General features: G+C 40.0%; 1 protein-coding gene across 7 annotated transcripts in view; it reads left to right on the forward strand.

Annotated features, from left to right (window-relative positions):
* Positions 1–1,907: 1,907 nt before the first annotated feature.
* Positions 1,908–25,450, forward strand: part of CHD1 (chromodomain helicase DNA binding protein 1) — a 58,968-nt gene continuing 35,425 nt past the window's right edge. For 2 of the 7 annotated variants that reach the window (XM_087741595.1, XM_087741600.1), the window contains exons 1-5: positions 1,910–2,385; positions 4,313–4,517; positions 22,513–22,717; positions 23,698–23,802; positions 25,099–25,166. In XM_087741595.1, coding sequence (XP_087597721.1) covers positions 4,465–4,517; positions 22,513–22,717; positions 23,698–23,802; positions 25,099–25,166 — 431 coding nt within the window. In that variant the 5' untranslated portion in view covers positions 1,910–2,385; positions 4,313–4,464. Of the gene's footprint in view, positions 2,386–2,624; positions 2,983–3,216; positions 3,415–4,312; positions 4,518–22,512; positions 22,718–23,697; positions 23,803–25,098; positions 25,167–25,450 lie in introns of those variants that run through there. The other 5 variants (XM_087741596.1, XM_087741598.1, XM_087741601.1 and 2 more) reach the window with 5 other exon arrangements.

The following is a 25,450-nucleotide window of genomic DNA, read 5'->3' on the forward strand; positions in this document are numbered from 1 at the left end:
TAAATTAATGTATTTCCTTTTATTTGTATTTAGGTGTGGTTGCATTATTAAAGGTTTTACTGATTCTGTGGATCATATTGATATTAAAGGCGTAAATTATGTATTTACATATCTATGACCTATGGGAGTTTTGCAACTAGCTCTAAAACCCACTGAGAAGTGTTTTGTTGTTTATCTATGTAACTCAAATTACTCAGCTATGTAAGTCACATTATTTGTACACCTAACACTTAGCATGTATCCAAATTCTTATCAACTTGGTCTTATCTCCTGTTTGCTGCAGGTAACTGCTTTTGTCCACAATTTCTGCATAAGACCTATCCCTTCTGGTTGAACGAGGCAGTGGCTTTCTACTGTTTCTTTCCTTAAAATTAACAAATCCTTAACAGTAATAAAAATCCTTCCATTAGGGTCTGAACCATTCTTGGTAAAGTGTTTTGGTATTAATTACCTTAATTTAAAACAGTTACTTTCTTTTTGACACTCTTGAATTTAAACTTCAGTCCATTAATCTTGCAACATTCTTGTCTATCACAATAAAATATTCTCCCTTAAACTGACTTAAGCAAACGTAAGTGGTTCACTAAGGAACATAGTGTAACATAGCCTTTTTGTAAACTTTGAAGCTGTTTTCTTGTCTGAGCAATCCCTGGTGCATTTTTTTCAACTCTAGGGGGAAAAATTGTTCCCTGCCATCAACCATTGAGATTTTGGGGTAATTTCCTATATGGTGCTTGAGAGCTACGCTAATGTGTATGCCTCATCTATCCTTTGCTGCTCCTCAGAGAGTAAGTCGCTGTGCATGGCAGCCAAGCCCACAACCTTCTCGGTGGGCTGAAGGTGCAGCTCCAGGAACCGCCAGCAACTCAGCTGAAGGGTGTTGGACACATTGGCTGCCCACCCTTCACTGAGCGGTGAGGCAATCAGCTTTGCTCACCCTGGAAGAGCAACCATGAGGCAAGCTATAGGCCCGAGAAGTCTCCAGCTGACTGACTGTGGCTCAGACATTGGCTCCTGGCCAGCACAACTCTTCAAGGTTGAATTGATTTGACAGCTACTGTAACCACCTTCCTCTAGTATACCCACACAGTGAGTCTCTTCCTTCAAGCTTCCCTTCATTGATGAGCAAACTGTGTTTTTATGCTGATCTTGGCCTCTTTCACTCTTGCAGGGTGCTAAACAAACAAATGTCCAAAGGTCTGGTGCAAGGTATCAGTCAGTAATGACCCCACAATCCTTCAGAGTAACTGCGTACGTGTGCCTCCGAAAGGGAGAAGCCAGGTAAGTTGCTTCCTCTTTCCAACAGTGTTTGGCTATGGTGTTGCGTTGTTTACAACACACTTTTTCACTCAACTGCCACTGCTTTCCTTTGCCACTCTGGGAACATTTGGACACACAACTTACATGACTTTTTTCTTGTGGGGGTTTTTTGGGGTTTGGTTTTTTTTGCTTTTTTTTTTTTTTTCCTGATAACGAACGTGAGACGCGTTTAACAAACGGCTCATGTTAGTCACTTTCAAAGGAGAGGGCGTTAGGTTCTGGAACGGGAAGAGGAAGACCAACCCCCAGCGAGGGGACAGTCCTCATGGACACAAGCGTCCTCCCAGCAGCAGCGCGTCAACCCTTCCTAAATACGCCCCGGTACCACTTGTAACTGCGTAGACTAAGAAATGCGGTCGTGTTTGTCGCCGGGCTGTGATTTTACACCGAAAACCCCAGAGCGAACACAAAAACCCACGCTGCGCGGAACGGTCACGGGCGGTGCGCGCCCGGCTGGCAGCCGCGCCGCTCGGGTCATGGCGCCCCTCCGGACCGGGCCACGCCCCGCGCCTTCTTCACACGGGGATGGGAGCTGCAGCCGCTCCGGCCCCCGCGCTCCTCCCGTGCGGCGGGCGGGCGCTCCCGCCAGCCCCCGGCGCGGCGAGCGGCCCATCCTGCCTCCGCCACCCCGCTCTGAGCGACCCGGCAGCGCTGCCCGTCGCCCCCGGCCGTAGCTCCTCCTCCTCCTGCCGCTCGGTCCCAGGGCGCAGGGCTGACATCACGCCCGGGGTTTCCATCCGACCGAGGGAGGGGGAGGCTGAGCGGAGCAGCAGCGTGATGGCGGCGGTCGGGAGGACTTAAGAAGCGGTGGCGGAGCAGAGCGGCGCAGCGCCCACCCTGGTTCTCCCTGCCCAGTTCGGGGCCCCATTGTTCGAGCCGGTGAGGGTGGCGGGCGAGCCCACCGCGCGGGGCTGCGAGGAACCGGCGGCCAGCGGGAGGAGCGGCGGCCCAGGCCCCGCCGCGGCCGCGGGAACAGCCCCCGACCCTGGGCTGCGGCACGAGCCTCCTCGTGGGGCGTAGCGCAGTCCGGGGCGGCCCTGGGAAGGCCGGGCCGGGCGCACGCAGGTAGGCAGAGGCCCGACATGGCTCCTCTCCCTTTCGCCGGCCGGGAGTTGTGCGGCTTCCGAAGATGGAAGGGGGGGCGGGGCGGGCGGTGCTGAGGAGATGGGGCTCGGGGCCCGCTCTCGGCTGTGGGGGGCTGGATGCCTGGCGCAGGGCTGGATTCTCGGGCTCTCGCTGTTTTCCGCGGGGGGAGGGAGCTACAAGGGCCGAGGCGGGCAGCGGCTTGTGCCGCTCTCGCTGGCTCCTGCGGGGGGAGCCAGTATCGAGCCCTCCGGGAGGCAGGAAAGCGGCCGTGGCTCTCCTCTGGCCATGGGGGGCGCCGGGGGAAACGAGCATGGAGGACAGCGGCGGCCTTGGAGACGCTGCCAGGGAGCCTTGGCTGGGAGCGGCGCCTGTGCAGGCCGCGCCGCTAGCGGAGGGCCGTCTCAGGGGGCGGGAGGCGGCCCTGGCCTGGGCTCCCGCGGGAGCGCCCTGGGGGCGGGCAGAGGGAGAGCGGCCGTGGGAGGCCGCGGGAGCGCGGTGCAGGCGGCCAGGGCTCGGGGGAGGATCGCCGCGGAGCAGGAAGCGGGCGGCAGGGAGCAAGTTTCGCCGCTGCTCAAGGTGTTTCCCGGCGTCCAAAGGGTGCCGGGCCCGGAGGCGAGGGGCTATTTGTCTGCGCGGGGAGGGTAGGCGGCTGGGAGCCCGCTGCCGGGCGGCGCAGAGCGCGGCCTTGCCGGGCAGCAGCGGCCGGCTCGCCTCCGCCGCCGCGGGGTCCCCGACCTCGCTTCGTGGCCCCTCCGGGGTTGCAGGGCTCCTTCCTATCACTTTCCCCTCCCTCATCGCCTTTGTTTGCAGGCCGGAGTGGCCCGAGTGTCTGAGGTGGTGCCTGAGCGCAGGACATTTCCCACCCCGGAGCGAGGCTTCCGCCCCCCCCCCGATGAGCCTTGGGTTGGGCTGTTGCATATTAGAGGAGAGCACCTCGGGGCAGGCGAGCCCCTAATCGCTTTCACACCACTAAACCTGTGAGAGGCGCTGCTCTTTATCTGATTATCAGTGAGTTTATGCTTGCAGTCCATTTACCGTGAGCCTAAACTTTCTCTAGCTGCATCGGGTACAGCAGTGATCTGATTTTAAAATGCTCTTGTATGTGAAATAATGATCATTCCATCTGTGGTTTGATTTAGTTGACGCAGTTGTTTTAAACGGGACAGTCTTTATCTTCCTGTCTCTACCCACGACTGGATGTAAGCATTATGCTTCCATTACGTTTTGTGCATGAAATACATTTTACTAAGAAGATCTTAGTAGAATATTAACATCTATGCTTTTTACTTATGTGTTCGGGTAGGGAGTTGTTCTTTAAAATTTAGATCTACTTTGTCCTGAAGTCAGTACTATGGCAAAAGTTAAGCCATGGGGTATAGTGCAGATATGAAGTAAACTGTTCTTCTCATCCTGCAATGCTAAAGAGAATGTAATTTCCATAACATTTCTTATTCTGCAGCTAGTGGCTCAGTAGAAATTGCCATCTTTATAGCACCATCAATGAAAAGTTGCATAAAGAAGCGTAATGGCCTGTATGCTGGGATCCAACTGCAGTCAAGCAAAAACCTAGGCAGGTCTTTCCTTTCATGCATTTGTGTATTTCATTTAGTTCTTTCAGTTTTTTTAAGTGTAACGAATAAAAAGACCTGTTCTTCTCTTGAGAAGGATTTTTTCTGGTTTTCAGAGACGTGAGGAAAGATTTTAATTTTTTTTTCCACATAAGAAAATGGTGATAAAATGATCAACTATGAACAGGTAACACACAAAAAGCTATTTTTCAGTTAAAAACATGATATCAAACATAATGCTCCCTTTCAGTGTTAGTGAAAAAACAAGTTATTTTTGGTATCTTTTTAGTTGCAAACATATTTTCAAATTGTGTCAATGTTTTTCTTTACTATTTTAGGTATTTTGGGAGAAATCTTGAATACCAGCAGAGAACACTAGAGCAAACATATTACCTGGAAAACGTACAGAGTACCAAGAAGTGGATTCTTGATATCCACCTTGTAACCTGAGTGGGCTTTTATTTATCTTTTAAACTTCTTAATATTTACAATGAATGGGCACAGTGATGAAGAAAGTGTAAGAAACAGTAGTGGAGAATCAAGGTAAGCACTTGCTCATTTCAGTTATTCTTGGTTATGTATTCTCCTATATTTTGTTTATTAAAACTGGTTTGTATTTGAACTTGATGTCAAAGCTTCCTGGTTAGCAAGCAGACCATGGTTAGGAGGACTGGATGTACTTTCTTACAGGTGCTTAATCTGCTTGTTACATTTACATTGCTTCAGTTAAGAATTGTAATGATCTTGTATACACCTTACATAATAAAGCTTAAATAGTATTAAAACCATGTCAGCATCCAACAGAATAGTATTTGAGGAAAAAAATAATGGCCGAAACATTGGATTAGAATGTTAAAATAAAGCCACTGTCTATAAAGTGCAAGGCACACATGCATAGTATGTATTGTCTAAAACCCTAACAAGACTATCTCTAAAGGTGGAGCAGTGAGCTGTTCATTTTAGGTTTTGATACAGAGTACTTCATGATTCTTCCCTCTTTAGAGCTGTCAGAGCAGTATAACTTAAAGTGTTAACTTTGTATTTGTTTTCTGAAGTGAAAGTACAGTTTTCCAGTGTGGTTTTTTTTTTTTTTTTAATAAAAAGAAGAATCAGTCCTCTAATGCTAAATGCTAGTCTTCTAGCATGTGCGGAGTGTTCACATGTTTGGAGGAGCCTGATTGGAACTTCCCTGCATCCATGCAGGATGACAACCAATTTGTAGGGGTGGAATTAAGGTCATTTTCTAGAAGAATGCTAAGTTCAAGAAGTCCCTGTTGTGCTAGAAAGTTTAGATTTCTAAAACTGGAAATATGATGAATGCTGAAGGTTTAAGAAGTCAAAGTGAACTTGCAAATAAAAAGTGGTTTTAGACTTCTCTTCTAAGACGTGGTTGTGACTGTGCTGTTAGTCCACGCATCTGTCTCTGTTTCCGCCCCTCTTTCTGATCACAGCCTGTTGAAACAGTTAGCTGATTCTGTCAGTCAGAGAGTCATAACGAAAACTCCATTCTGTTGGACTTTTTGGAAACTTCCAGTTGGGTAGAGAGAGATCTAAATTATTGCCTCAAGTGAAGAAATGCAAGAATATAATTGCCAGCTGATCAGTCAGCAACGTGCTGGTTATTAAGCTTGCATGTAGCACAGTGTATGATGGAGTGGGAAGAAGGGGAAGAGGGAAGTGTTTAGGTGACACTAGGTGCAAATCACAAGCAAATCTGTGAACAATAAAACTAAAGAAACTTTAATAACTTTTGTGTATTTTTATGTCAAGCTTCCTGTTATAGAAAGGAATGTCCTAGAAAGACAGTAAACTTCGAATCTTGTAAATAATTTTTAAGCTCTAATACATACTCATTCTTGAAGACTTCTGCTTCCAATAAAGTTGATGCTGTTCTAGTTAGCAAATAAATTTGGGGTTCCTTCTAGTGAGGGACAAAATATTCCTGGTTACTTTAAAAAAAAAAAAAGTTTGTCAGGTGACAAGAGAAACATGAACAAATACGATGGTGTGAGCAAGGCTAGTCTTCTGAACTGTAAGACCTCCAACAAACCTGAATTTACCAGGGACAGGCCTGATTATTTTGTGTGTGAACTTTCTTACTACTTGAAACAGCCCACCTTGCTAAAGATTATGTCAGAAAAATACTTTGTATCGAACTGTGATTGCCTATAAAAATATATCAAAATATATTTAAAAGTATATCAGCATTATTTAAAAGCTGTAGCAATTTGTAAGACTAAACCAGCTAAGCATAATAAAGTTCCCAGCGACTTCATTAAAAGTAAGTATCAGGAGGGTGCATCGTACTCAAAACTTGATACTTACCTGTGAAGCGAGACTTTGTTCTTCATCTTAAATGTCCTACTGAGCACACCTTAAAGTTTTAAAAATGTTTTAAATGCCAGAAACATTTTTCCTAGGCTTGTATCAATCGTTAACCTCATAGCTTAATTCACAGGCAGGTCTTGGAAAGCTCATTTTCATGTTTCCTATACATTATCAGGAAACTGTTTTTGTAAATGAAAGATGAAAGCTTTCAATTTTAAATGATGGAACACTTTTCAGTCTGGTTCCATTATTAAAATAATTACTGCAAAGGGAGTGTGACACTTAGGGAATATCTTTATATGACTTGCCCCTGCTGTTTAGTCTTCTTTTTTTCCTTCTTATTTGTAAGTTTCCAGAACTCTAGATGGTTTTTACTCGGGGGAGAGTTGCCTTAGCAAGCCACAACTGTAGACAGATAGCTAACTGTAATTTGGGAAGTGTTGCTGTATTTAGCCTTCAAATCTGGAAATGTGAATTCTGCAGAATGGAAGTAGAGACCAGTAACAAAATATATTTACTAAGCTTCTAGTGGTCCCATTCCATTCAGAATGCTCAGGAGGGAAGTGGAACAAGTGAAGAAAGCAATTGAGAATTGCTGCTGGGAATAAATTGCAAAGAAGATCAAACTCTCAAGTAAAGAAGAGACAAAGGCGAATACCGTGATAATCTATGCAAGTGGCATTGGTGATAACTACAACAAATCTTTGAAAATTCATGTCACTTTACAAATTCGACACTTTATAAGTGCAGTAAAGCCATTCACTTCTGTTTGTCTGGTGTAAACTTCCATGGCTGTCATTCTGGAGTGACAGTCTTGATAACAATTAAATATAGCCTGATGCAGGGGAGCCGCCATCATTACTGTAGAAAGTTAAGCAGTGGATCAGGGCTGGATTTACAAAAGTACACAGGCCTCATGGATACTGCGTTGTATTGTTCTATGGAAATGCTGTGACTTGCAAAAGTTGTGGAAAACCTGTAGTATTCTCAGCAGGAGCAGGGCTGGAGAAGGGACTGATCATAAACCTTCAATTTTATGCAATGGTCAGTGTTGTGTAAGGAATTGTAGCTGTCCTTTACTCCCTGTGACTGGCTGTGAAGGTGAATTATTTCTGAAGTGTGTGAAAGAAATAGACAATTCGCCATGCTCCTGCACTCCTTTCCAGCATTGCATCTATTTATCTGTCTGGTAGATGAGCTGAAAACTTTCCCTTGCTGCAGGTGTTGAGCCTGAAGTTCTATTTTCCTACAGGTGGAAAAGTGCATCTCTTGTATTTTCACGGTTGAATAACCGGCTGCACTGTTTGGACTTTCTTTGTCTGTTTCAGCAACCTATGAAGCTATAAATCGGTACTAGAACCAAGCATAATGGAAATTGTAGACTAGCATAAACACTATTACCTAATATTGTTACTTGATGTTCTGATTTCTGTGTGATAATTAAGGTGGAGTGTACTCTCCAGCTTCTTTACTTGAATCGCTACTCTGGAGTACTTTTAAGTAGCTCAAGGTAAAATATCACAGATATTGTTCATCTGGACAGCAAGCGAGTGGGGACACAAACTTTACAGCAATACTCTAAAAAGCTGACTCTTAAGCAAAGCATCTTTGCATAGTGTTCTTGAAAGCATTCTGTTGCAAACTTGAATATGAGTAAATACAGTCTAGTTAGATAGTATTAAGAAAGCTTAATCAGCAAGGAAGGGCAGTTATACCTGAACTGCAAGACAAGCTCCAGGTAGAACAGGGACTACAGAATTGAAACACTGGTGCTAATTGAATAACAATCTGATTTCCCATCTCTTTGCTCTTCCTATGTTTCCTGCGGAGCAAGGTACAGAGGACTTGAGCAAACCTTCCTTCTCTGTAGGTAAAAAGGGATGTGCTCAGTGCAGCTTAACTGGAAAGTAGGTGGCTGGAATGTATTGTACTCCCATTTTTGCAGTAAGCAGCTGCTTACACCAAAGACTTTTGCCATTCTTTACACACTTGAAAGCTGATGTTAATAGAAAACAGTAATTTCAGTGGGTTTAATTTGCTTTGTGGGTTGAATAGTCTGTGGACCACAGAAGATAGTTAAGACTAAAGACTTTGTCAGCAGGCTTCAATTTACTATATAAATTCATACCTTCTGTAGGAGGTAAAAAGATGAATTGAAAGCCATGACTTTAGGTTCTCACTTTCAAGAAATCTAAGTGGGAGTTAAAAAAGAGATTCCCCAAGCATATTTGCAGAATTACTCCCATGTGCTGGCTTCTTTTTGGTAGAAATTTAATAGATAATATTAAAAAAAATGTGTGTATATAGCAAGAGAGAGCATATACATAAAACTATACATATGTAGATACATACTTATATGTTAGTGCACAGGAATTCTCAACTCAACAAAAGTACCTGAATGGTAAAGCAGACTGTTGGTATAACTTACTAGGAACGGCTAGTGAATAAAGCAAGCTCTTCACTTTTGTTAGCAGTAATCTTCTCGTTGGTTAGTAAGTTGTTATTTTGTCAGGAATGATCTCTTACAGAATTAAGCATACTAAAGCATGATAAGGTGTCCTGATTCAAGTTAAAGGCATCTTTTTGTTTCTTTTTGAAAGAGTTCAGATTGAATATGTATCAAAACCCAAGTGTTTTTTGTCTAGAAACCTTTCCAACTAAAAGAAGAAATTATTAGTTCACGATACAGCTTTCGTTGTGCATGTGGTCTCTAGTTTGGCTTTGGGACTCCTGCTGAGTTTATCCAGGTCCTAGTCTTTGTCTATCCAAACTGGCTGGCAAATACTTTTTCCACATATTTTAGATGCAATTCCACCATTCTGAAAGTTTCAAAATTTTAGCTGACACGAGCTTTTCGCATTCCTCAAGACAGAGTGGAGTTTTGTGATTCAGGCAGTGTATACACTGGATCTATCCAGATACGGCCCCTCAAGTGTGGGGGTTTTTTTATTAAATTCCATTTATTTTTTGCTGGTGATATACAATGAACTTTTGGTAAAGACATCATTGTGTTGGCCCTGGAACCAGCTGCATGTTAAAGGATGGTCACATTGCAAAACAGAGTAGTAGACCCCTGGGAAATCGCTGATACCTCCTGCCTGTGAAGGATTCCTGGATCTTCTTTGCGCTCTTAAGATGTGTGACTTGTGACTCTCAAATAAGGACTTGCAAGTGTGGTTCATAGGGTCATGAAAGTTGGTAGATGATCAGTGTAGTTTTGATACCTTTGCTTTGGGGAAACTTAATAGTAGTGGCAGTAGATAATGGTCTGCAGGTCTGGAAATATAATGCATGTATTTGAGTTGTTAGCCCATATCAGGGAAACGCAATTGAGTTCATACTTTGTAATAGCTGAGGACAGGAAATAACACTTGGTAGCCTGAACTTTATGCTCTTTGTTCCCTCTGCTTTTTAGTGGTGGTGACAAATAAGATAAATCTTCCTTATGCGTCTAAATCAAATTAAATAGTTTTATTTTTAAAGAAATCTTAAAAAAACACACAGCATTTGCATAAAGAAACTTAGTTATGAACTTGGAATTTTAAGAGTTTGGCATTTAGTGTCAATTACTTCTACACATTTTAAATGGGCTCTTCATATTCAAATGCTTGCCTTCCTTCAACTTCTGGTTTATTTTAAAAACAAAACAAAACCCAGAAAACAGACAGTCCACTGTCATCTCAGATGCTTTTCAAAGTCTCTGCAGAAAGTAATTTTTTTTTTTTTTTAGTGTTGGACTTTATTTTGCTCAAATTGGTACTGTTTCATGCCGTTCTTAAAACAGAAGGTTCTTAAGGTAGCTTAACCTGATGAATGCACTTGAAATCTGTGGTGATAAATTATCCACTCTTAGATCCGTTATTAATCTAGACCTTACACAGGAGTCTAAAAGCTCAATCAGTTCTTTTACAATGTGACTTGTATAGTTTTCTATTTTAGGATTTCGCTTCCGAGTGCCTTGTGTAAATTAGCAGGCTTTGTACCTCATTGTGTGATCCTGTCAGGGGCACCTTGTTTGAACGGGTGAGCTAGTGAAGCTAAACTTAAGACTATTGAAAAGAACTAATGACTCTGTGACAGGATACTTGTGTTTAGTCTGTTTCAGTGATCTGTCTCTTTAAGCCTGTCATGTCCCCAAAGCATTCTCCAGTTTCATTGCATAGGTATTTATTAGGGGGGTTGAAAAATCAACAGGTAAAAACAAATGTGAAAAATTATCTCCTTTGGTACTTTCATTAAGCTATGTTGTTTTTCTTGCAAAGTGGTTTGTTAATAAATACGGCATTCAAGCATAAATTCCTCTTGAATATGTAGGGGGTATCTGGAGACAGTGTTTATAAAAAAGAATGGACAAATTACCTCAGTGTGTCAAACTTCATACCAAATCAGATTTGACATGTGCTGCTGTACAAATGCAACTACTTGACTCAAGGCCTAGAGGTGAGAGAGGTTTCTTGACTACATATCCTGGAAGGTGCTCTTCATAGACTTCACCTCAGTTTGTCAGCATGCATGAAACTATACTTTTTCATGTAGAAATGCCATCCTGAGAACATGCTACTCGTTTTTAGTACATACTGTTGCATGTGTGCTACTGCAACTTATTATTGACAGCTAACTTTGTCATCACTGCTGTGGTTTGTTTGCATGGTAGAGAAATAGTCTCACTCCAACAGTACTGAAGAGATCATCATTATTGCTTTATCCATCATGTTTGTTTCTATTTACATAGTCTTATGGTGCTTCAGTGTTTTGTACAGTCTTGTGTATTGCTGACTTTGTTTAGTTTTGGGGTGGTTCTTTTTCAGTTGAACAAAGTACAGTGAATGTAGTGTAAGGTTTCTTATTCCGGAACACTTTTAAACATGTAATGCTCTTTTCATTTTACTGATGCTTTTTTTTAAATAAGCAATGTATATAACTTGCTTGGAGCTGCAGGAGGGAAGAAGGCCTATGTGAGACGTGCTTAGAAGAGGGACTTAGAAAAGCAGGAATTCCATTTTGAGCAACGGAGTTAAGTGCCTAAAAGAGCACAAATGGTCTTCAACAGTTAATGTTAGCAAATATTATATTTCTGTATACATTATATTAACAACACCTCTATTCTGAAGCTTAACTTGCTTCACCCTGTTATTTCTATCTATACTTCCTGTTCTAGACTTGGTAATGTTTATAATTTCTGTTGGCATTTGGTTTCTTGGAAGCCCATTCATCAGTGAAGAAGGAAAAAGGCAAGTTAGACTACAAAACAGAGTTGGTTAGAAGAGGTCAGCAGTACAAGACCAGAGGCAAGGGAAGATATAATGTGACATGGTGGAATAGAGTAAATTTGACAAACACAGGTGAATAGTTAACTGACAATGAAGTCTTATATGCTGACTTGTTTCTCTGATTATGTTTAAGGTATTATGACTTTTCTACGAGAAGAGTTGAATGAAGGTAGGCTCCAACTCTGGGTTGTCCTGCAGAGAGACTATCTTGACTATGTTTGGAAAGGATGAGGGAAAGACAGGAAGGTCGTAATTTATGCTAGCTGCTTGCAAGTAGTGGAGATTTTCTCTTACTTTCCAGCTTTAATCAGAGTTTTTTGGAAGAAGGAGAAAAGAAGATACAGATGCACAGGCAAAAGGCTGGTTAACTTGTACCCAAACCACCTCTCTTACCCTACCTCAAGCATCCACAGCATGGTGGGTATGGTGTCCACTTTTGCCTTTTGCTGAACTGTTTTCAGTAAAAGCATCTTAAGCAAAGGCAACGACCCTGGCCTATACAGGAAAAGAAAATGGCAAGAAATAAAGCACTTTGTGTCTCCTTTTCTGTAAGGGGAACTCTGAAGAGCAGGGGACCAGAATTGCTGTTCCTGAGCAATTTTGTATTGCTCCATAAATATCTGTATAATGGCATTACACAGCAGGTGACAAGCAATTGTGACAGTATTCCAGTCCTTGGTTGAGGGAATATTTAATATTCCTTGCATCCTACCCCTAGAGATACGATACCAGAATCTCAGTGATTAGTAGTGCCAGTTCAGGTGATTAATTTTGTGGAGGTCAGTGGTGTTACTTTGCACTAATGGGCATTACTCATTGCAAGAAAAGTTAGTCAAATTACAGACCCTAGCTAGACTACATCAGGTAATACCTAAAGCTCTTTAGCTAGAGAAGGAATTGCTTATAGACTATGCCTCAAAAAATGCAGGGAAAATTAAAGAACCCCATAGGCAAAGGTGGAAAAGAAAGTGACCAAGGGTGTTATGACTACCTCACAGCTATTGTCTCCCTGAATTTATGTTTTAACATCTTTATTACAGAGTTTATCTTCTGTTTCTTTAATGCAAGTAAACTGTCTTGCTATCAGACAGGGTTTTCTTGTCTGTTTTTTTAATGCAGCAGCTATTTTAAAAGTCAAATTTTAGTACAGTGTGAAATGCTCTCGCTTATCATTTGGTTTGCAATGGTAGCTTCCATTGATTGTTTATAGAAAATATACATGTCGTCTTCTTAGATTGTATCTCCCTTCCTTCAAGGAAGATTAAACCATTTCTGAAATTCTGCTGATACAAGTTGTTAAAATAAGAGATTACTTGTCTCCAAGCTCTGAAAAGCTTGTCGACCTCTCTCAAGCTGATAATGATTGTTTTTGCCTTGTTATAGCTGGCTGTTAGGGTATCCATTTCAGCAAATTGAGAAAATGTCATCTGAGCTACTAGAAATCTGTATGAAACTTCCGTATCCTGTATGTCTTTTCCTATGAACTTCAAAAACTTAAACACGTTTTAAAAAGTGATAAACAAGCTGTCTAAATTTCCAGAGATGCTGGGAGACATTGCAGTGTAATAGTTGTTCTGCATGCTGTTGCCCTTTTTCTCAGTCACATCAGCAATGCCATGCTCTGTGGGAAAAGGGAGAAGGTACTACACCTCATAACAGTTTAAGCTCTTGGAAAAATGACTTGCAGTATGTCATGATGCCACATGGAACGTTGAGAAACTACCAGAAAACGCTTTTCATTTGAAATCTATTTAGTTTTTTCTAAATTTTGTATTGAATTGCACTGTTTTATACTTCAGTTTCAGGACAGTAGTCTTAAGAAATACTGCCTGTTTACTCCTGGTTGTTTGTTCCACTTCTTCATCGGCCCTTTAGAATGTTTATGAAAACAGAGGCTGTTTTTAAAAAGCTGAATCTGTTCCCTCTGTGGATAGTACTGACACCACAGGAGAGATTGGAGAGGGCAGCTATACCAATGTCAGAAAAAGTTATTCTTGTAGAACCATCACGAACAGGTGAATGTATTGGTGAGGACTAAAAGTGTTTTCAAAGTGTAGTAGCTCATACTACTGCTTGTACCATTGTTCAAATTGTGTGAAAATTGCTGAAACTAAGAGCAAAGGTAGGAGCAGTTAAAGGGAAACTTAAATTTGTTGTTCCTGGGTTTCCCCTTTACTATGAGGAGATGACAGATGTAAATTTTCTTCTTGAATGGATTTGTGTGTGTAAATATGTGTACCTTTTCTTAAATAATTCCATCTTTACTCTCAGAGTTAGCATCTAGCATACTAGGATTTAATCTGTATTACTGCTCATGTGGAAGAGGGTAATCCTGTGAAAGGGATTACAGATTTATGTTCATTTTTAATAGCCAAGGCTTGCTTACTGTGTCTGGGTTAGGGAGAAGGGAAGGTTTCTCTCCATTATGTTTTTTTTATCCCTTAGTGCAGTGGTCTCCAAAATTTTTGTTAGCGCGCTCCTGTCATTAAAAAAATATTTGAGGACACACCTCCAGTGTATATATGTTAATTTATAAATTATAAACATGTACTGCTGTCTAATACTTACATTATAAAACATACACAAGAAATAGAAATTTTAAAAGGATGAGATAAAGATTAAATAATATTTGAATATATTTTACTTTGTTAATGGCAAAAACAACCCTTTTTACACTCACTAAAAAATTATTATGAATATTCTTATTTATTAAAATCTTGGTTTAACACTTTGTGATACAGTGGTTTGAAGGTATGGTTCTAAGTTAAGTTTATGTTGGTGTTTGGTTTTAATGGCAGGCATAGCTGAAAAAGATACCTCACAAAGATACTTGGATCCAAATGGAAGAAGTGCACTGTTGACTGCGCTTACTAAATCATGATACTAATTTTTTCAATCGTATTCACTATTTTGCAATGTTTTTTCTTGAAATTTGGCTAGTAAATTTCCATCTGCCCTAGTATCAATCAGTTTTTGCAAATTAATCAGAAGGGATTGCAGTTTTATGTTTTTAACAAATGGGTTCAAACCCACTGAAACTTTTTTGAAGATTTTTAACAGGTTAGAAATTTCTGTCTCCATCTTTTTAAGTGTACAGACATGATAACTTTTATAGGTGACACACATTGGTTTTGGCAATAAAATCCGGTAATGATGAAAACCTTTCCAATCATCTGTTTTCAGAATGCTCACTCCATATCATGTGTTTCTTTTGAAAAGCAGTTGCTTTGTCATTGTTAAAATGTCAGCTTCACCTGGAAGGGATACACTAAGTGTGTTTATTTTTTCAAAAGTATCTGCTAGGTAGCATACTACTGGTGACCACTTGTTTTCACAGAAAAGGGGTCAGCAAACTTGGAACACTTGTCCTTTCTTTTTTTTTTTTTTTTTTTAAACAAACAAACAAAACCCCCAGACCCCACCAAAAACTAATCTTCAAGGTCAACAATGCTTTTAAGCAGTGAACCTCTCTTCGTACAAAATATTTTTATGATCACTCCCCATCTCATTACAAAGTATTGTAAAAATTTTACAAGTAAACAGTCTTGTTTTCATAAAACTAACCATATTGATGATATCCTTTAACATTTTGTACACTTCTGGCTCCAGATTCTTTGCTGCAATAGCTTGGCTATTGTTGATGCACTGGATGAATTTCATGTGTGGTGCTATCGCTGTCACCCTTACCAGAATCTGTTGTTTGTTCCAGTCAAAGCAGCTACTCCATCAGTGGTTACACATGCACAGATTTTCCATAAAACTTCTTTTTTTTTTTTTTTTTCTTTTTAATTAAAGATGTCCTTTACTGTTGAGAACGTACCTTCCCTGGTACATCTTTCCTTTAGTGGCTCACAAAAAAGTAGTTCTTTGTGTATTTCGTCATGGAAACAGAATCTAGCAAATACCCTAAGTTGGGACATGTTAGAAACATCTGTGCTTTCATCCAACCATAGAGCAAACCTCCTACAGTGCATGATTTGTTCTTATACTTGTTTATTCAAATCTTCACCAATGTTTTCTATGCGTCTTTCAATAGTGTTGCAAAGAAATGCACTTTAGTTTGTCACTATTGTTTTCTAGGCATTATTTTAGCCATTTTTACAGCATAAGTACAGAATTGAGTATTGCGTGACTTGAAACATTGCTGGAAGAAATAGATTTGTCTTTGTGTTCTGCATGGTTAGTTTTCAGATGTCTTGCTGATAGGGATGGCTTCATACTATTGTTAGCTAATATCTCAAGGCACAGTATACACTCAGGGCAAGGTTAATTGTTAATGATAGTGGAAGTAAATATGTATTTCAAATAGTCTTGATAATTCCAATTTTTTTGGTCCAACTTCTTGTCAGATGTGATGAGATTGTCATTGTTTTTTACCTCGTAACGTGGCTGATGAAGAGCTTCTACTAGGAGTAGAAGTGTCAGCTCTGCCATTTTCTTGTTGTTCGCTGGCGCTCACAGTATTAGTGTTATCTTCAGTCCACTGTTTCTTTGCAGGAATCTTTTTAAACCCGTTCTGCATTTTGTGGGGGTTAGTTTGGTTGAAACTAAGTGATATAATCCATAAATCCACCTAACCAGGCAGAGGCAAACTGCAGTATGTCACTGTGCATAAAAAGTTAATGAAGGAGTGATTGTGCCACTGTCGCCCCTCCGCATTGTGGAGCACATGCTTTCCTGAGAACCTACCATATGTGACACAGCACCCTCAAACATACAGACTGAGTAGGATTGCTAGTGTCAATCCATATATTAAGTGTTTGTAAAGCAGAATTTGTGGGGTTTTTTTGGTTTGGTGGCGGTTTTTTGCTGGGTTGTTGGTTTGTTGAAGTTTTGTTTTTGTGGGTTTTTTTGTTTTGTTTTAGATTAAAAATAAATCTAAATAGAAGTTCCAATATTTTCTTCACATACCCCTGCGAGTTGTCTCACACACCTCCTGGAGCCTTGGTGTGCCAATAGTTTTGTCTTGACAATGAACTCTGGTGAGTCTAGGAGAGAATCTCTTTCATGAACACCTTAGGGCAAATACTACAGCTAAAAGATTGGCTTTTTAGAGGATGGTAAAGCCTTTAGTTAAATCCTGGCATTCCTCACCTCAGTTAGCAGAACTGTGGATTGTCTTTCTCAGCAATGTTTCTCAGTTAAGTCCTTAGGCAGGGTGACTCTGGGTCTTGCTCATGTGATAATGAGAAGCAATGTCTCATTGTTAAATTTTGGTCAGCACTACGTGTGAAACAAAAATAAAAAGCCAAGTACATGTAATGTCCAAGTGATTTTACATCTGCAGAGGCAAAGTGCTAGAAAAGGTTGGTCTCTGGATGTTGAATTGATGTGTAGCAAACTGCTAGTATCTATGCTGAATAGAAGTTGAAACTGACAACTACTGCTACAGTAGTTTTTCAGTAAGACTACATTTTCAGTATCCCATTTTTTTCATTATGGACGCTGCTTAAGAGACAAGGCTAGAAAATGCCACAGAAACATTTTACTTTTTCATTTGTTGTAAGGGGAAAGGTAGTTCTTTATTCTCCTCTTTATGTAACACTTCTTCCTTTGTTCCAAGCAGGTCTCTGCATATTTTGGTGGCTTTCTGGATTTTTAGAAAAAGTTAGATAGGTCTATGTTTTTACTTTATTGCTGCTGCTTTCTTACAAGTATTATTTAAAAAACAAATAAAGCGCTTCTTTATATCAGAAGTTGATTGGTAGTCTGGCAAGTTGGTCTGATGCTGGTCTAAAACTGTTTCCCATGAGAGATTAATAAAACCAAGAAAAACCCCAGTTAGTAATTAAGTCTATTCTTTCTTTCTGTCCGCCTTGTAAATACTTAGCTTTAGACATAATTAAGAAGTAAGTCTTAGGCTGAAAATTTCCATGCAGTTTCTGTTTGAACAGGTAGCTAGTCCTGTTAAGCAATAGAGGTTTTTTTTTTTGTAGTGTTGATGCAAGGAAATAAAAGAAAACCTTTTTGTATTTCCAGATAGTTTGGTTAGAGAATGAGTTTTCCTTTTTTTTTTTTTTTGTCTCCTCTCCCTGCCCCCGCCCCCCCCAACCCCCCCCATCTAAGAAGAAATTTCTGTGAGAGCAGAGGCAGTGACTTTGATAGAGGGAATGACTGAACTAAGTTCCTTGTTCTTCAGCCTTCTCATAACACCTGTGTTAGTGTAAAATGGCTTGGAATTAGTAGTAAGTTGTTTTGGTTTTTTAAATAAAAAATCAGTATCATAGTTTGAAATGATGATATATTAGTGTTAGATGTTGTGACAGAAGATTATCATTAGAAGTGTTAGACCACACCTTTGTTTGTTTGTTTGTTTTGTACAGGAAAAGCAAGGACACAGTCTGCACCCAGAAGTGTGTGGTATTTTGATCTTGGCATAAACATGTTCTCTTTTGGATCTTTGACTGCAGTGACTTAAGTGATAAAAAGAAAAATACCAATTTTATCTCTTTATTTGAAAATATTTTTTATGCTGAAATTGAGCACTTAACCTGTAGCTCTTACTGTATGATGTGTGTTTTGCCTCAGGTTCCCCATCACTGTTACTGTTGGTTCAAATCCTTTAAATTTTTCTTTCTTCTTGTTTCTTGTAGTTTCTTTTCTTTCTCTACACATCTCTTCTACCTGCAGGTTTGTTTTGTAGTCTTGCATTTATAGTAAAGTTGGTTGAATATTGACTTTAACATTTTTACTCTTGTCAGATGTTACTGTTGATATGCAGTTGGATCGTATTAGTCTGCTTTTGTCCAAATCAGGCCAATTTATTGAGAGAAGTAGGGTTTATCAAATAGTTCTTACTTTGCTGGTCCTGCTCATAAGCCTAATGGGAATTCATTCCCAGACTCCTAGCTTTGTTGAGAGCTAGTTGGCAAGATAAGGAGTCTGTGTTTTGTCTGAATATTGACTATTGTATGATCCATATTTGTTGACAGGTTGGTATTACTTAACAGAGACCTTAGGTGATAGCTAGCTGATCTCTTCATAAAGAAAAAGATTTGGAATTAGTTGGGGTTTTTGCATCCAACCGCAGAGCAACTAGCACTATCTACTAGACTTTTTTTTTTTTTTTCCTATCTCAGTGCCTTTGTTTTTGAACTTACCACTAAATTCCTGTGTTGACTAACATCAAACCGCTTAAAATTTCCCATCAACTCTGAATCTGGTTGACTTGATTTTTGCTTACTTATCTAAGTAAGCTGTATTTTTTTTTTTTTTTTCCTTTCTGCCTCTCCCCGGTTTCTCCACCATTCTCTCTTGTAGCTGGTTTACATGTTTCTCATAATGTTGGCAATTTGTTTGACCAAGATGGCTTATTCCAGTGTCAGTTTCTCCATGCTGTCCTAGACAAGAGGTACCTTGTTTTGGTTGCCTCTGGCTCTATGGTGCAGTTGAACCTATGCTTAGCACTATATTAGTGTGTATGAAATATTTTACTGCTGTATGGAAAGCTAACTTACCATCCTTATGGCTTAGTGTTTTCCTTTTTTTTTTTTTTTTTTTTAGATTTGGTAATCCACATTATTATTGCCCTCTTTGAGCAATCTTTGTCCTGCATGGAAGTATTTTGATTGCCTTCCCCTCCTCCAAGGTTATGTAGGATTTAGGCATTTTTAGTGGCTTTTTGTCACTGGGACTTGTCTAGTTGGTATTTACTTGTGTCTCAAGGTTTCTCCATGCTGAATTTTCTTCTATTTCTCTTCGTTTACAGTTAGTATTGACTTCCACAGCCCCCCTGACATTTACTCATGGCACTTTGCTATGCTGAGAAAGGCTGTTATTTTATAATGGTCTGATTTACCCAGCATTAAAGGCAAGGTAACATTTGTGTACAAGACGACTATTACAATTAAAATCTCTTTGTAAGGTTGTCAAGGAGTGCTGTTAATTTCTGGTAAACAGTTTAAACTCTGGTCATATTCTGTAGCGGCTGCCCTGCTTTATTTGGCCTGCAGTAAGCCTTTGATGACAGAAGTAGGAAGTTTGGGAGCAAACTTCTTGCTTCCCAGGTTTCGTCTTGGCATGTGCAAAGAAACCCAGCAGCAGGGTGTTTCTCTATATCTCTCCTTTCAGAACAAGGAAGCTCCACCATGGTCTGTGTCTTTCTGTTTCAAAGTGGACAGATGCAGATGGCTGATTGAGGTGCAGTCTACGTGAGTCTGTTTATGAATAGCTTCATTTCTTCTTTACTGGTACATTTTTGTTGGTGTTAGTAAAAGCAGAAAGAGGAGTGATTTTTGCATTGTTTTGTGATTTTTAAAATCATAGAAAGCTTTGGGATGGAAGGGACCTTTAAAGGTCATCTAGTCCATCCGCCCTGCAGTGGGCAGGGATATGTTCAACTAGATCAGGTTGCTCAGAGCCCCATCCAGCCTGTCCTTGAATGTTTCCAAGCATGGGGCATCTACCACCTCTCTGGGCAAACCGTTCCAGTGTTTCACCACCCTCATTGTGAGAAAGCTTTTCCTTGCATTCAGTCTAAATCTACCCTCCTTCAGTTTAAAACCATTACCCCTTGTCTTGTTGCAGCAGGCCTTGCTAAAAAGTCTGTCCCTGTCTTTCTCATAGGCCCCCTTTAAGTACTGAAAGGCTGCAATAAGGTCTTCCCACCAGCTTTCACTGTTCCAGGCTGAACAACCCCAGCTCTTTCAGCCTTTCCTCATAGCAGAGGTGTCCCTCTGATCATTTTTGTGACCCTCCTCTGGAATTGCTCCAAAAGGTCCATGTCCTTCCTGTGCTGAGGACCCCAGAGCTGGACGCAGTACTCCAGGTGGGGTCTCACCAGAGCAGAGTAGAGGGGCAGAATCACCTTCCCCAACCTGCTGGCCACATTTCTTTGGATGCAGCCCAGGATATGGTTGGCTTTCTGGGCTGTGAGAACACATTGCCGGCTCATGTCCAGCTTTTCATCTATCAGTACACCCAAGTCCTTCTTGGCAGGGCTGCTCTCAATCCCTTCATCCCCCAGCCGGTATTGATACTGGCGATTGCCCCGACCCAGGTGCAGGACCTTGCACTTGGCCTTGTTAAACCTCATGAGGTTCACACAGGCCCATTTCTCAAGCTTGTCCAGGTCCCTCTGGATGGCATCCCTTCCCTCAGGCGTGTCAAGTGCACTGCTCAGGTTGGTGTCATCTGCAAACTTGTTGAGGGTGCACTCAATCCCGCTGTCTGTCATTGATGAAGATATTGAACAGCACTGGCCCCAGTATGGACCCCTGAGGGAGATGACTTGTCACAGATTTACATCTGGACCTCGAGCCATTGACCACTACCCTCTGGATGCGACCATCCAGCCAATTAATTCCTCATCCACCGAAGAGTCCAGCCATCAAATCCATATCCTTCCAATTTAGAGAGAAGGATGTTGTGGGGGACCATGTCAAAGGCCTTACAGAAGTCCAGACAGATGACATCTGTAGCTCTTCCCTTGTCCACTGATGCAGTCACTCCATCATAGAAGGCCACTAGGTTGGTCAGGCAGGATTTGCCCTTGGTGTAGGTGTGCTGGCTGTCTCGAATCACCTCCCTGTGCCTTAGCATAGCTTCTAGGAGGATCTGTTCCATGATCTTCCCAGGCACAGAGGTGAGGCTGACACGTCAGTAGTTCCCAGGGTCCTCCTTTTTACTCTTTTTAAAATGGGTGCAATGTTTCCCCTTTTCCAGTCACTGGGGACTTCACCTGACTGCCATGACTTTTCAAATATCATGGAGAGTTGCTTGGCAACTACATCAGCCAGTTCCCTCAGAACTCTGGGATGCATCTCACTGGGACCCGTAGACTTCTGTATGTTCAGGTTCCTCAGGTGGTTGCAAACCTGATCTTCACTTACAGTGGGAGGAACTTTGCCCCCCTGATCCCCATCATATGGTCCATAAATGTTGTCAATTAAGTATGTTCTAGGGCAGAGGATGATCAATCTGCCTTCTTCCCACCCCCCTCACCTCCCCAGCTGACTGTCAGCCAAATTGACTGTGCTGGCAGAGATTGGCAAGGTTTTGATACCAGCTTTTGGTTTTATCTTTTTCAATCCTGGCTTCATGTTCACTGTGTTAATAAAAATAATTTTATATTATTTTGGTCTGTGGTGGTGTGATTCCAATATTTTTTTCTTATCATGTCTTTGAAATATGGGAGTATTAACCTAGTGAGGAATCTTATTAAAGTTTTAACTCAGCTACTTCCTGAAGTTGTTGTAGAAAACGAAATGTTTCTAAGTTTAAATGGTCCTAAAATAAGTATTCATCTGCAAATAATGTGCTTTCTAAGTATGTTAAATCTGGTGTAAAATGAATATACAGGTGGAATAATCTGGCAGCTCAAGTGCATGCGAAGGAAAGTGCCTTGGCACAAGTCATACCATCAGTGAAAAATTCAGAGAGAATTTTACTGCTGTTTTAACAGAAAAACACAGTCTGCATAGCTTTTTTTTTTTTTGAGAGAGAGAGAGATATGTGTGTCTAAATTTTTTTTTTTTGCGGAGTACTGCTGATCTATAAAGATTGAAAACGGTCTTCTGTATTTTAGTTGGACAGGTCTTTGTGGAGTAGACTTAACTGGTAAGAGATGTGTATGTATATATGTGATTTGATGAAGCTAAACAAGGATTTTGGTGGGGGTGGACCCAGTTTGCATGGGTAAGAAACATATCTACTACTTTTATTTCCTTTGCTTGACTCCTCGATGTTAATTTGAATGTTCTTGCTTTATCTTGCGTTTTTTAGGCTTCATAAAGGGTATCTGATTAAACTCTGAATTTTCGTTTCTTGTTTATTTTAACTTTATTCATCTTAACTTATTTCATCAACTGCATCCACTTGTGTGCTACCCATTTTTCTGGTCTAACTTAACAATTGATTTATAGGTGAAGCTAAGGCAACTTTTTTCTTTTAATCCTGTTACCTTGGCAATTGTGTAATATCCTACTAACTTCTCATTGCAGCCGATCAGATGACGATTCCAGGTCACCATCAGGTTCTGGATCTGGTTCAAGCTCTGGAAGCAGTAGTGACGGAAGCAGCAGCCAGTCAGGCAGCAGTGACTCTGACTCTGGTTCAGAGTCAGGCTCTCAGTCAGAATCAGAGTCTGACACATCTAGAGAGAAGAAGCAAATTCAAGCTAAACCACCAAAAGTTGATGGATCTGAGGTAAACAAAACATATAAATGAACCCTTTGTGGGGGGAAAAATTATTAAAAAAATCATTCTGTGCCGTTTAGTTTCAAGAGCAGTTTTCATTTAAAAAAAATAAAAAGAGGTAATGAAATGGTTTTAATTAGATTTTAACTTGGTTGTGTTAGTGAATGCATGTGCTTAGCTGTCTTAAGCATTGGGCTAAGTTTCTCATGGATAAATACTTGAACTGACACTTCTAAAATTCTCACATTTATAAGTATTTTGAGTTAAATGCTTACCTAAATTTCATCATGCAGAAGCACGTGCTAATTTACTGGAACTTACAGAAGACAAAGGCACAAGTAATGTAATTATTTCTGAAATTCTATTTTTGTACATTGTTTCTTTAATGCTTAGTTTCTTTCTATCAATAAATGATTGTATAAAAATTTCAAGCTTACATACAGTTGGCTTTCAGGAAAAAGTGGGGTTTAGAAATCTCTTAAATCCAGTGGGCCAAAATTACCTGTGCTCTCTTGTGTAATGTGGACTTAATTGGCGTGGTAGACCATATAAATGATAGGTAGTTAGTTACCACAAGAATTGAAGACTGTTAAGGATTCTCTGTTACATTTTTCACTTATGTACTTCAGTATTACTGTATGAAACAAAAACATACCAGCTAAGTGGTCTGAAAGGATTTGTCTGGGTCGGTTTGAAAATGTACTTTATAAATGTTTTACCTTAACAATACCTACACAACTATTGTTGTTAAACATGCTGTAGAAATTGTCCTGGCAATTATTATATAACATTCTCTTCTGCAGGAATCTTAACTACCTTAAAAAGCTACCTGATGTTATTAGTATATGCAGTGTTTTGTAGTGAATTTTTTTAATTGATAAAATTTAAGATCAGTCTTAATAGTTATGCTCCTCAGGAAAAGTAAATATGTGGTAAACTGGAGACTTTCAGTATGTTTAATTGACTCTTGCATCTCCATTCCTGTTTAGTTTTGGAAGTCTAGTCCAAGTATACTTGCTGTGCAAAGATCAGCAGTGCTCAAGAAGCAACAGCAACAACAAAAGGCAGCTTCATCAGACAGTGGTTCAGAAGAGGTGAATAACATAATCTAGATTTTTAAAATGTAAACATGCCTGTCTCATTGTCTCATATGTTAGAATAAAATCACATAGAGCCAAGTTATAGTCTCTAGGTGTGCATAAAAGTCTGGTTTTAGTCTAAAAAAGTAACATTAGAATAACTGACATTTTTATAAAGAAAAGTAAAAATATCTCTAGTTACTTGTTTTCAAGTGAGTTGTGCCAGAATTATAGCAGCCTCGATTACGTACCTCGATTATGGTATTTTTAGGTAGATATTTTGTGACGTATGAATGAAATTTTCAAGCCACACAGTACTGACTTGCGTTGTACTTTTGGCTTCTGGAGTTTTGTAAAGACAGTTAAAAATGCTAAAAGATTTTTTTCAACTTATTTCTGTATGAAGGTAGCTGCTGTGGTTTTCAAAAATTCTGTACAGAGTAGAATACTACATTTTTGCAAATTTTGTAATGGTTACTACATAAGAATTCTTGTATTTTAAGAGTGACACCTGTGTTCTAGCTATTTTAAAACCTAAATCATAGGCTAAAGAAATGTTGACTCTGTGTAGTAGGAACATCTTTTAAGGACCCTAGTGACTGTGAAATAGAATTTATTTATAAAGCAGACTTGCTCCTTCATGACAAAAACTATGCAGTGTAGTCGCACTCATTTGGTTGGATTTCTGTTTTTGTCTGGTTTAGCAGCTCATTGTTAAACACAGAACTTAATCACCTGTCGTCAAAACATAAATTTACAGGTGTTGTTAAGTACTTTCTTTCTGAAAGATGTTTTTCAGGATAAAACTTCATCTAAATCTAAACTTAATCTTGCTGAGATTGGTTTTAGGAAAATCTAATTTTAAGAGGGTTCTTGTTTTTTCTTAGAGAAAGAAGAAACATGCTATTCTCAATTTTCTTAAACTGTTTTTTACATGTGAAAGAATATGGAAGGTGAGAAAGCTCCTGAGGGTAGGAGATTTTGTTAGGATTTTGATGGAATCATCATCTTGGGGCAGCTTAAACCATGACTGTTTTTATGTAGGCACAATGGTTATTTTCTAAGACAGGGGTTTTTTGTGATGTTCTCCAGACCTGTGCTGGCACAAGGTATTCATAGATGGATAAATACAAAAACAGTAGCAGTCCTTATCTCATTCTGTATTAACAGCTACACTGCGGGGGATGAAGAGGGTAAAACATGAATAATATGCCTCCATTTGAAAGTGGGAGCTGATTTATCTTTTTAATGTTAGAAGTAGTTCATTCTTTTTGTGATAATGAATTGGGTTTTTTTTTTCTTCACCTGCAGGACTCATCAAGTAGTGAAGATTCTGCAGATGACTCATCCAGTGAAACCAAGAAGAAAAAACATAAAGAGTAAGACATTTCCATAAGTAACATCACATTATTTTTAAGGCATAGTGACATATGCTCATAATTCATGCTTCATTTCTTCACACTTGAAATGCTTAAATTCCCTTTTTAATTCATCTTGATCTTGCATTTCCAGTTTTGATAAATGTTTTGGAATGTTTAAAATAAACTCTCAAAGGAACATCTATATTCTGTTCATTTCTGAGCAAAGGAGTCTGCAGTCTGGCTCAAAAACATTCATCAGTGCTTTTATTTTTAAAATACTTGCAGTTTATTTTTGAGCTGAA

This window comes from Nipponia nippon, unplaced genomic scaffold (assembly GCF_047370975.1).
Source record: "Nipponia nippon isolate SJK-2023a ecotype South Korea unplaced genomic scaffold, ASM4737097v1 scaffold_8, whole genome shotgun sequence".
NCBI lineage: Eukaryota > Metazoa > Chordata > Aves > Pelecaniformes > Threskiornithidae > Nipponia > Nipponia nippon.